Source organism: Hakea prostrata, chromosome 5, assembly GCF_041222555.1.
Source record: "Hakea prostrata isolate BN-2017 chromosome 5, UWA_Hpros_2, whole genome shotgun sequence".
Lineage (NCBI taxonomy): Eukaryota > Viridiplantae > Streptophyta > Magnoliopsida > Proteales > Proteaceae > Hakea > Hakea prostrata.
In genome coordinates this window covers 3,121,636-3,133,876 of record NC_142604.1, presented here as the reverse complement: position 1 = coordinate 3,133,876, position 12,241 = coordinate 3,121,636, and the positions used below count along the sequence as shown (strand labels likewise).

General features: G+C 38.9%; 1 protein-coding gene across 1 annotated transcript; it reads left to right on the top strand.

Moving 5' to 3' along the window:
- The first annotated feature begins 1,678 nt into the window (after window positions 1-1,678).
- LOC149014428 (surfeit locus protein 1-like) lies at window positions 1,679-11,895 on the top strand. The gene is made up of 6 exons (XM_089155484.1): window positions 1,679-2,153; window positions 2,314-2,411; window positions 2,603-2,841; window positions 9,876-10,050; window positions 10,146-10,429; window positions 11,186-11,895. The coding sequence occupies exons 1-6, from the start codon at window positions 1,940-1,942 to the stop codon at window positions 11,253-11,255; spliced, it is 1,080 nt and encodes a 359-aa protein (XP_089011610.1). The 5' UTR covers window positions 1,679-1,939; the 3' UTR covers window positions 11,256-11,895.
- Window positions 11,896-12,241: the final 346 nt, after the last annotated feature.

Below are 12,241 nucleotides of genomic sequence, written 5' to 3'. Positions count from 1 at the left end.
AGTTAAGCTTATCTTCTCATTTCATTTCTCTATTTTGGATTAAAATTGTAGTTTCTATTATCTTCTTCCTTGGTTCTTTCTTGTGTGAGAATCCAATGGCTTTCTTTTTCTTTTTATGTACTTTTTTCCTCGTTAAAGAAACCCATTTTAGCCAAATCTGGTAAACCATATTCTCCAATACGATCCATCTCGATTCGACTTCAGTGCTCATAGCTTTCAAAAGTTGGATTTGGAGGATTTTTATCGGAGATTCGGCCCCTGTTTGCCTTAGTTTTGTTCTTGAGGATTTGAGATCCTATTTTCTGGTTTGTTTGGGCATTCTTTGAATCTTTAGTTTTAGTATTTAATTTGTAGAAATAAGATTCTGATTTCTCTTTGCCCCCTTTGTCTTACGTTCATTGATCAATAAGTAGATCCCTCCATTAGCCTAGCCGATTAGAATCATAAGAAATTCAAGAAAAAAAATTAAATTAAAACAAAATTTACATGTTCTTAATCTTAAAACTTGGGACTACCCCATATAGTTGATTGTTTGATAAATCAAGTTCTTCAAGAACAGTCAAAGTTATAAGCTCCACAGGAATGGTACCGATGAGATTGTCAGCAAGAATCAGTCTTTGCAATGATTTAAAGTCAGAGAAATTGGGGGAGATCGTACCGGTGAGACCCATTTTTTAAAAATTAGTCACTGAATTTCCCAAGCAGAAAAGGGATTATCATCCAAAGCAGATTCTTGAAGAGATGATAGCCCAAAAAAGAAATCCTCTGGAATGGATGAGAATTGGTTTTCATTAAGAAACAAACCGTCTAACGAACTCAACTCACTCAAGCTTGGTAGGGGACCCGAAATTTTGTTTCTCATCACCTCAAAACGCTGCAAAGCGGTGAGATTTTTGAGACTAGAAGGATGAGTGCCTGAGAGACCTTGATCTCCAATTTGAATCGCAGTAATCCTTCCATCGGTACACCTCACATGAGTCCGTTGACAAGGATCCGGGTTAGCCCATCCAAGGGATTTTGGAGGGCTCAAACTCTGTTTCAAGGCCATCATTACTGCGGAATCTCCTGAGTCCGTCTGCATCTCAGACTTCACAGGAATAGGCCCAGAATCAAAAACTTGAAGAAAAAGCTTCATAACTCAAAATCCTAGATGGGTTTTCTTCATCTTTCTCACCTTGAGACACCTATAGTAATTACTCTAGAAGAAACCAAACAAAAGACAAATTTTGGACAGATTTTTTCGCAGGACGGTTCTATTGCAGTTCAAGTCGGCATTGTGTTCACGTCTTCCTCCTAAACAAATAAATCAAAAAAAGAAAAAGAAACAGAGGGTATTTTTGTCAAAAAATGATTAAACTAATAGTTTTCGTTAAACGTGTCTTTATTTAATCATTTCTTGAAATTATAGGGAACCATATGCAAAAAAAATTTAATCTGGACTAAAAGTAACTTCGACCAAATCTCAGGGTCAGATAAAAATTACCCTAAATTTTTTTGGGGGTAACATTGGGGTGGCGCTTTGATTAAAAAAGAAAAAAAAAGAAAAAACCTCCTGGTGTAGCGCTCAAAATTTCGGACTTTGGTTCGGTTCAGCCAGGTTCAGCCACGACTGCGCTGAACCGTTAAAGTAAAAAAAACATGGACCGACGAATTGAGATCTCGGTTGAGGTGGCTACCTTTCAGTCCTGGCGCGATCAAGGATTCAAGGGTCCCTGACCTAAGACCGGTGGCGGTGGAAAACGCCCAGTAACAATTGCAGCCTCCCTCTGGCTTCGGGCGCTTTTGTACCGTAAGGTAGTCTGACCGCCAGTGCTCCTTAATTTCTGTTTAAAACCCTAATTCTGAAAAAGCTTGCCTCCACGCTACGCGCTTCACAATGTCGTCGTCGTCAGGGATGGGGGAGGAGCACACAGACGGATATGGGAACTGAAAGAAAAAAATGTACGGGTGTTCGTCCATGATATTCCGAATGACACCCTCCATTTCCAGAACCCTCATAAGGTTCCGGCTTGCCGCTCCAATTCCGACTCATCCGAGGAAGTGGGATCTATCAGCAACCTCTTCCTGGGAATCTTCATTCTCTACTTCTGTCCGACCTTTCTCCTCTCTTCCCCAGTCTCTCTCGCCTTCATCTTCTCAATCTCATGCTCAAGGTCTCTTTATCCGTTGCACTTTTTAATACATTTATTTAACTAGTTTTGTCACTTAGACAATCTCTCTGTTTAATTACTTGAGACTGTCGTTCATTTCTAATACGTGTTATTGCTTTCTCATCCATGAGATTTCATGTATTTCTTTTGCTGAATGCATCAGATAGGAAAACGGGGAGATGGTCGAGGTGGTTACTTTTCCTTCCTGGCGCGATCACGTTTGGTCTTGGAACTTGGCAGATCTTCAGAAGAGAAGATAAGGTAAAACTGCTTATCTCCTTCAGAAATCTTTTATTCTGGTATTGACTATTTATTGGTGGACATAGCTGCCTGGCATATAAATATCGTATTGAAATCCTGGGTTCTTTATTGTACCGATTCTTAAATATTTTAAATTTCTCTTGTATTGCCTGGGAAATTATTTCTACTTGTCTTCTTAATTGGTTTTACAGATAGAAACGCTGCTTCATAGAGAGAAAAGATTGGAAATGGAACCTTTGCTTTGGAATGGTACATCCACTTCAGATGGAGATTTGGATTCTCTAGAGTTTAGGAGGGTGATATGCAGTGGAGTTTTCGATGAAAGTAAATCTATCTATTTGGGCCCACGATCTAGGAGCATTTCTGGAGTGACTGAGAATGGCTATTATGTCATCACTCCTCTATTGCCAGTGGCGGACAACACAGAGAGGTAACTCGGTGCCGTTATGATTAAGTTTTTGATATTGGGTTATTGATCGCTTGACTCTGATAACAAAGGTCCTCATCTATGCTTGGTTTTATTAGTTTTTTTAGTTAAGCGGTAAAGGGTTTGTTCTTTTTCAATTATTGGTAATTGGTAATCTTAATCTTGTCTCCTAACAGTTCAGGACACTGGGGCAGGCTCTCAGAACTTTATTAGCAGAAGAAATAAAATTACAACATAAGTGGAAGGGGCCAAGCTTGACTTCACGGCAAGCCTTATAGAAATCCCAAAAATGAATTCAAGTCTAAATTATACTTTAAGAACAATTGCACTGCAAACATGTTGTCAAAGTTCTTTTATCTCATTACAAGACCCAAGAGTGAGAAGTATCCATGGGTTAAAGAAATCCACAATGGTACCAGTGTCTGACTCAATGTAGTTATTGTTAGTTTAAGGAGACCCATAAGAACTGGCAGTCATGTACCATAAAATCTCAGCGCCTGAAATCGTTGAGTACACCATCTAAAAAAAGACCATGCTGGTGCACAATGCTCCTGCTACTGCTGGATTTAGAGGGACAAATGTACACAGCCTTACTCATTGCTTTGCAGAGAGGATGTTTCTGACTTTGAACCTGCAACCAGCTGGTTGCAGTAGCAGAAATCTACGAGTATCTAAGATATCAAAGTATTTCACTACTTGGCTAAGTTTGTTGTTATGCTGTTTATCTATCAAAGTGTACAAAAAACACAACTTTGTAGATACATGAATCTTCTTAACCAGAAATGATAACCTATGATCTTCTGCAAGAAAATATCTGCTGCAAACCTATGCCAGACATCTAAGTGATGTAATAGACCCATATATTTTGTAAAGGGTTACTGTGAAAATCTAAAAATAAGTCCTATTTTTAAAGTTCGAAAAGGCTGAAATTGATGCTGAAAATAGTAGACGGGCGATAAAAGATATCTTACTAGAGTAAATTATTGAGAAAATTGTGGGCAACAGCTGAGGTTGAATCAAAGCAGTGAAAACAAATCCCAAATCATTGCAGAATGCTGTCAGGTGCATGAAGGCTAGAGAGAGAACTATTGCTGTTTATTTAGGTTGTTTCTTTTATTAAATCCGGGTTTCTTCAATAATGGGTTCTGTGGTTCAAATTTAGATTTTTTTTAGTTGTTGTTTATCATGGAATTGTAGGTTTTATTATTCAGTGAATGGTACAAGCTGTGTAGATTAATGTAATACAGATATTTTCTGTGCAAAACAGTTAGCAGCATTGATGAGTAATGCTATGGTTGATGGAACTATACAGGGTTAGAGTGCATAAGTCAAAAGAAGTGTATTTGGTAGAAGTTTGAAGGAAAAGAAAGAGAGTTTTGCATAGCAGTGTGTGAGGAACTGGTGCTGTGATTTGTGCAAGATCAACAAAATAAAATAAGAAAAAGAAGAAGGGAAGAGGGAAACTCAGATAAGCTATTACGCACTTATTTTATTGTGCTAGCAACTGTTTCTAGAAGTTAAGGAAACCAATCACATGAGTAGAGAAGTGGAACCGTTTAGGGTACTTTGGTCATTTTACCCCCTCTTTGGTTTCCTAGCAGGGCTTTTCGGATGCAGAATACTGTTAGGAGTCCATATCTACTTCTATTGTTGAGTTTGGTTTTGTTTTGGTTAAGTTATTGAAGAGTCCCGGTCTGCATAGGAGTCTCAATTAGAGAGGCATTCCCATAAAATCCATTCCTTTCAAGGATTCTAGATCTACTGTTATTTTATAGTTTGGATCATTCCTTGATGGTTATGATATAATTCTTGTTGGAGTGATAGTCGATGTCTAATTAAGAGTCCCAAGTTGGATTCCCAGTTTTCAAGTAGGATTTCTTGTGGAAGTTGTTTGCTTATTTTTGCAAGTTACTTTTGATTACGAGTCTAGTTGTTTAATTTAAGTATTGAGTTGTAAGGGAAACCCAATCCAAATAGCCACCCCTTGTGTAATAATCAGATTTGATGACTTGACTAAATAAGCATTTAAGGAAGACTTGGAGTCATGGGAGAGAGCCCATAACCTGGGTTTTGAGAGTTCTCTTATTTTCTACAATTTGTGTATCTTCTTCTCTAAGTATTGGAAGTATAATTGAGGTTTCCTAGTTGGAATAAGACTCATTTAATTATATCTTTTGTTCTCTTATATTTTTTATATTGGTTTCCTAATGTGTGTAGGATTAGTTTTTTTTACTTGTTTTTCTCTTCCTACTATTGTGACTATAAATGCCCCATTAGGGCATGTGAATGAAACAAACCTTTTGAGCGATATCTCTCAAAATTACAACATGGTATTAGAGACAACTTTGATCCATTGAGCACCACCACCATCGGCATCCCTTTGTCACCTTCACCTGCAATTGTAGAGATATCCTACCTTCCATCGTGTGTCAACCATAAAGAGAAAATGACTTTTTTTTTTCTCCTTCTTATAGAGCCTTCGTAGAACCACTATTGAGCCTATCAAGACCATCGCAGAACCACCATTAAACTCTCTTAACCCTTCCGTCACTGTCGCCAGAGCTTTGCAACCTTCCCACCACCATTGCCAAGCTTTTGTGACTACTCCGCCATTGTCACAAGACATTTGCAACTCATTGCCCTTTTTTCCTCAATTTGCAACTAACTTGGCCCCGACATCTTCCTCTTCTCCTTTTTCAATCGCTTGACCTATCGACATCCGTAGCACTATTGCAATCATACCCATCTTTTGGAGTCGACTTTGTTTACCATTGCCACACTTGTTCTTCTTCTTCCGGCTTCTTTTTCTTCCACCACATACTGCAACTTGAAACTTCTATCGAAGAACAAAACCAGTTCTCTTTAACCCCTTAACATCGAAACCAACTTAAACCTAAACCAACCAAACCCAAACCATAAGACAAGGTTTCAAACCCTTAAGCATAAAACCCTTGACCCCTAAACTTCACTAAATTTACCTTGACCCTACGTTAACACTTGTAAACCCCAAATCTAACCAAAACCGTCCACCAAAGGTAATTTCAGTCCTAAAAGGCTGCTGATTCTAATGGAAAAGGACCCTGGAGTGGGCAATATTTTAACCAAGTATCGATGTTTTGGTTTTGAGGCCGATTTTGACTTGGCAAAAAATCAAATCTCTAGGCCGAAATTTCGGTCGAAACCTGGTACTTTTTTAAAAAAAATTTGACCCTAGGTATTAGGCCTTATATGACCTCTAGATGATCTGACTTTGTGCCTTCTACCTATTCAAAGGATGATAAACACAGTGGAAACTAGTATTTTACCCAAAAAAAAAGAAAGACCATTGAGAAGTTATTGTTCAAGTATACTAACAAATAACAGGTTCCAAGAAGTACAAACTGTATTACATAGCATGGTTACAACTTACAACTTACAATCTTTTCAATGAAAGAGTCATAGACTAAGATAACCAAGACAAGTAGACAACAAATCAACAAAAGTGATGACTCTAATATAAGTGTCCCCTTATGCTTTGCTCCTTATACCAAACATAATACATATCTCATGACATCTTGTGCTGATGGTTGTTGAGGTAGTCGACGACTGTAGGAGGTACGTTGCATCATCCACAATGCTAAGTTATCTAGGTGGTGGGAATACGCAATTTAGACAGGGAAGTCTTGATGGAGGGGCTGGTGGATGTGGTTCAATGCCAAAGATTTGCTGCACAAACATTCGTGTCCCTGAGTTAGGATCAGCATAAGCGGCACCGAAGTACCCATATACTATCCTGTTAGACCTTGGATAATACATCCTAGTGTGTCCCACTAGTGTTTGATAGCCGGTAGGGAGACCATAACCATAACCAGAAGCAAAAACAATACTCTTTATACCACTATCATATGACTGGGAATCTGCAAGTCTATACGATCTTGATCCTCTAGCGGTGGAGCCTTTGGAATCATCTAAGCTTATGGATCCCATGGAGCCCACCAAGCTCTTTACATCCATTGAGCGGTAAAACCCATATAATGAGGTGTTTGTTTGTCTCCGTGTCATCCTCATCCACATAATATCCATATCTGTGCTATTTCTCCTTCCCCTTCCCCTTCCGGCTATATGTCGAAGTACAACCTAAAGTACCATGATCTGAATCTTGTGCCGCATAGATGGTGACTCTCACCCATGATTATCAGTGTTCCTCCCATCTCTGACTCTCAATTTCTGGTGGTGGTCCTAGTGGTGTTCTCTCGTTAGGATTAGTCGAATCGTGATCACCAGGTCCATCATCATTATCATCCTTGCTACTAGGTCAATCATCATCATCATCACCATCGTGGGGGATGCTTAAGTTGCATCATCCTCTGTGTGTGACTACACTATTAAATCCTCACTCTAGGTTGATGCATCTAGGTGTGGCATGAAGGACGGGCAGGTACTTCATGTGCACTCCCCTCATGGGCCAAGAATTCATCCAGATCAGCCCCCATCTGTGATGCAATATGTCAGCTGGGATGACCTACCTCCTCATCTCACAACAACTCTCCTTTATCCTTGACCCACTCATATAATGGGTTTTCATTATCAACCTCCACCTCAAAGGTGTCAGCCAACTTGATCATGTTATTTTCTCTGTCCATCCTATGGAATAAATTTCGACTGAAATGCCTATAAAATTTGATATCTAAATGAAACTTCCCAGATTTATTTTCAGTACCAGATTTCGCACGATGCGACACGATATTTCGACTGAAGTTGTCTAAAATATGGTTCGATCAGTTTTGACCAATTTAGGTCCAGGCCCTTTATAAAGCTCATCTTTTTATGTCGGAACCAGCGGAATAAGGCGGTTCCGATAGTTTCCCTTTTGTTCTGCCAAGTTGATTTCGACCCCCTAACCCCATTTTTCTTGGTTTTTCTTGCTTTCTACGCCATTTCAGCAACTTTCCACGTCTCCTTTCTCTTCAAACACCACTGTGGCTCCTCCGTTGGTGATTTCTTGATATTGTTACAAGGTGAGTTTCCAAACTTCCCATTTTTTTTATTTTTCTTTTGTTCATGCCTCAAATCATGTTGTATTGCCTTCAAATTAATATATGTTTAGTCTAGGGTGTTGATCTGTTAAAATTAATTTTTGATTATTGCTACCATTTTTATTTTTTTGTTTTTAAAAAATTATTTTGTTAATTAGGTATTTGATAAAATACAGATGTATACATAATGTATTGGCTTGAACTTAGTATATGTGAGACACCATCACTTGATCTATGTTGTGATGGTATCGAAATTAGACTTATTGTTGTTAATTATTTATTTAAAAAATATTAAAAATGTAAAAAAAATTATTTAAATATTAAAAAACACTAATTAATTTCTGTTTTATATTTAAAAATAGAAGAATATTAGTAGAAGCATGTAGGAAAATTTTTGGAGCATATTGTGATGCTTCTTAAGATAGTGTGTATTTCTTGTATCTTGCATTCTGTTTGAAAGATGTTTGACATAGCGGCCTCGTACTTGACTAATGGAAAGCAGAAGAGGAAGGAGAAGAGATTACAGAGGGAGGAGTTCGAGGATGCTTGTCTAGATGACCTCCTTGAGCTAGGAGAGCAGAACTTCGATTCAGATGAGCCAGTAGAGGCAACACCGATGGGGTAATCGATGATGATGAGTAGGGAGTAGGTGAGGATAGATGATATGAGGAAGCTACAGAGGGCTATACGAACATGGCCCTCTAGAGAGCCAACGGGTATGGGAGGCAGCTCCCAATAGTCTATGAGGAGTTACCAGAGTGTGAGTGAGGAGATATATCCCACCCCCATAGCCCCCTACACGGGGCTGAGCTTCATTAGTTGCAGATATGGCACCTGATATTGAGATTCTTCCTAGAGATTCAACCTTATTTAGGGAGATAGAGCTTAAGCAAAAGAAGCTAAAGCACATGTGGGGGAGTGTGAAGGAGAAAGTGGGGATGACTTTCTCCAAATGGGCCTTGTAGCATTCTAGCACATGCAGCCTAGGGGTGCTACTACAGGGATATGTTTGAGGAGATAGGCTGGGCTGGGAATTATAGGGGCCCACTTCACACGAGGTCTATAAGGTTTACCTGCCTAAGCATAAGCAAGCTCTTAATGAGTGCATAGAGGGATTGAAGCCTATGTGGGTTCACTATGGGGTGACTTTTACATGTGATGGTTGGACTGGTCCCACCTAGACATTCCATCAATTTCATGTTGAATTGTGGTGGAAGGACAATGTTCCTCCAGTTAATTATTACCATATTATTATATTCTTTTAGTGGTTATTAATATTCTTATTATATTTCTAAATGGGAAATTACAATTCCAAACAACCTTAATGACTTTATAGTCTATAGGATTGAATGGCTAAGGGTATTTAAGAGAAGAGAAATGTAACCATCTCTCTTGAATAATGGTAGTATAATATAATATATAGCGAAATTTCGTCCATAAAATTGACACAACAAAGGTTAGTAATAAAATAAATAATAGGCCACATGCACGGACCTTGCTTGTGTCTTGCGCAAGACACGTTCAGCGGAACACTCGATTTGACAATTGAGATTGAAATCTCGAGCAGATCTCGATCCAATGTTCCGCTGAACAGTCCTATGCATTAAATGTGCGGGACTGAAGCAAAATGCCACATGCACCTAGCTAAAACATGTCTGCTTCTGTATGGCTCAGTTGGTGGCTCATCTAGTCAAAATAGAGCCTTGGCATAAACTTAGTTGCCCAGGTGGCAGCATGGAAGTCTATTCATGTGCAGCTCAACCTCATTGGGCAAGGATTGCCTGTGCCGTTCGGTGCCTGTGTCTCCTAGTGGCATTTGCCTGGTATTGCTTTGACAAGATTAATTTGAATGGATGGATCTTTCAATCAATGTTTTGGAAGTTTGTGTAGTTCCTTGGGCTGCCTATTGATGTCCCCTTTAACTCTTGAATTGCTGGATCGTATCTCTTTATATTAATTGCTCTTTGTAGTGTTGTTTAATATAATTACTTGTACTGAACTAAATTGAGAAATATATGTCAGTGCGCAACCTGCAGTTTTGGTTAATAGAGGATGGGTCCCACGCAGCTGGAAGGATAAGTCTTCTGAAGTTTCAGAAGATGGTGAACAACCTCCAAGCTTACCTTTGCCCTCTACAACCCAGAATGAAGGGAAACTGCATTGGAAGTTTTGGTCCAAGAAGCATACTGGGATTAAGGTCATTGCTAGTTGGTGATTTATTGGTTAATGCATGCTATTATTGGTGAGGCTGGTGGGTTCTGACCTTTGCATGAAACTTTTACCAACTGACAGAATCAAGCTCGTGACATTACTCCTGTTAAAGTTATTGGTGTAGTTCGTGGAAGTGAGAGGCCTAGCATCTTTGTTCCAGAGAACAATCCAAGCTCTGGTCAATGGTTCTATGTTGATGTTCCTGCCATTGCACGTGCTTGTGGACTTCCTGAGAACACTCTGTATATTGAATATATCAACGACAACGTCGATCCTTGTAAACCGTACCCTATCCCAAAGGATGTCAATGCTTTAATTCACAGTTCAGTTATGCCTCAGGATCATTTAAACTATACATTGACATGGTATGCTTCTTGCCCCTTGAAGTACTCTAATCATGCATTTACATTAAAGAATGTTGAAGATCATGGTTACTCATCTTCTTGTTCTATATTAAATTTTTTTTAGCATATCTCTGCACCGATCCAGTTCTTAACCATTTTTTCTAATTCTTCCATTGTCCTATTAAAAGTAAAGTTCCAGAATATCATCTTTCATCACCATGCATACCGCTGAAGAAATCTGAGACTTCTTGTATGTGTATGTGTCCCTTCCCTTTCAAGTTTTGGGAGAAGAGAAAGGGACTTTACTTATAGAAAAGTGTTAAAAGATATGCTTGAAGGGAAAGAAATTCTAAAATCTGAAGGTTCTTGTCTATATATATGTCCCTTCCCTTTGGGAGAAGAGGAGAGGACTTCACTTGTGTGATAGGAGTTACGTGATATGCTTGAAGGGAAGGCTACTCTGAAATGCCCCTTCACTGCTCCCTGGTGGTTCAGAGATCATCTGCCATTTTTGTTTGTTATTATTATTATTATTTTTTTTGGGGGTGGGGGGGGGGGTTGGTGCTAACAAGAGTATTTAAGCCTCTGGCCTTACTATTCCCTTAGGTCCACGCAAAGCCCCAGAGTCATAGAACTGGATCGTGCAAGCATTTAAGTGGAAAGCCAATTAAATCCAAGGACCAGTGATAATATTTGTATTTCCAACTGTGACTTAAATTGCCATATCTTAATTATGGACTTGCTTTTATATACTTTTGACAAAGATTTGGTTAACAGGTACTCGTTATCAGCTGCAGTGACTTTCATGGCTGTCAAAAGAGTGAAGCCTAGCAAGAACTGGAGATGACAGACCTATGGTGTGGAGTAGCGTCATTGTTTTTTCGAATAATCGAAATAGAAATGCACATGGAATTTTGCGTAAAATAAAGAGTATTTGGAAGCCATTCAACATTTGATATTTGACTGTCCTCTCATGAGGGAACGTTCAGTTTTGAGACTTGTGAGCTTTTGTCATTTCATTCATGTGATGCATGTGTGGATCTCCCAAGTGGAAGATACGTTTCTCAGTACACTCTCTGAGCACATCCAGCCATTCAAGTTTAAGATCACGGTGACACTTAAAATTAGTGAAATTGAATTGAATTAAATCAAGTTCAAGTTATTCACTCCGAGTTGTTACATCTTAATGAGTCTGGTAACCTTGGATTCGTCCTTTGTGGGAGGTAGGATTTGCTTTGATGAGTATATAATGAATAATGAATACTGTAATAGTTTGCAGCTGAAACAAAAATATACTACAGATAGTCAAATTCAGTCGCCTATTATAACAGTATGCATACTGCCTGCATTTGATGATGGATCTACATAATGTTGATGACTTTTACTAGAAGCGCATCTCTTTATTTGCCTATTGTAAAGTAAATATGTTGCCTGTTATGGGTTGTTGAGGGAGAGAAATGATGTAGATGTGTAATCCGAAGGATTAAGTTTGAAGGTGAGCAATGGTGTTTGAAAATTGTACCCTCCTGTGCTGAATGACTGCCTTGTAAGAGGAGGAGAATGACGACTGACGACTTATCTTGACAAACTTCCTGAAATGAAAGAAAAAAAGGGTTTGCTTTCTCTGGATGAAGTTCGCCCAAAATGAAGGAATGCACTCCAACTGTCCGTTTCTTGTGGATTGGATCCTAGTTGCAACGAAGGCGTGGCCTATATATAGCTGCTGCAACCGAATTATTATAGGTAGGGACAAAAATAGAAAATATCATACTAGCAACTTTCATACGCACTGCTGCACGATCTTGGCTTCGTTTAGCTCACAATACGTATATA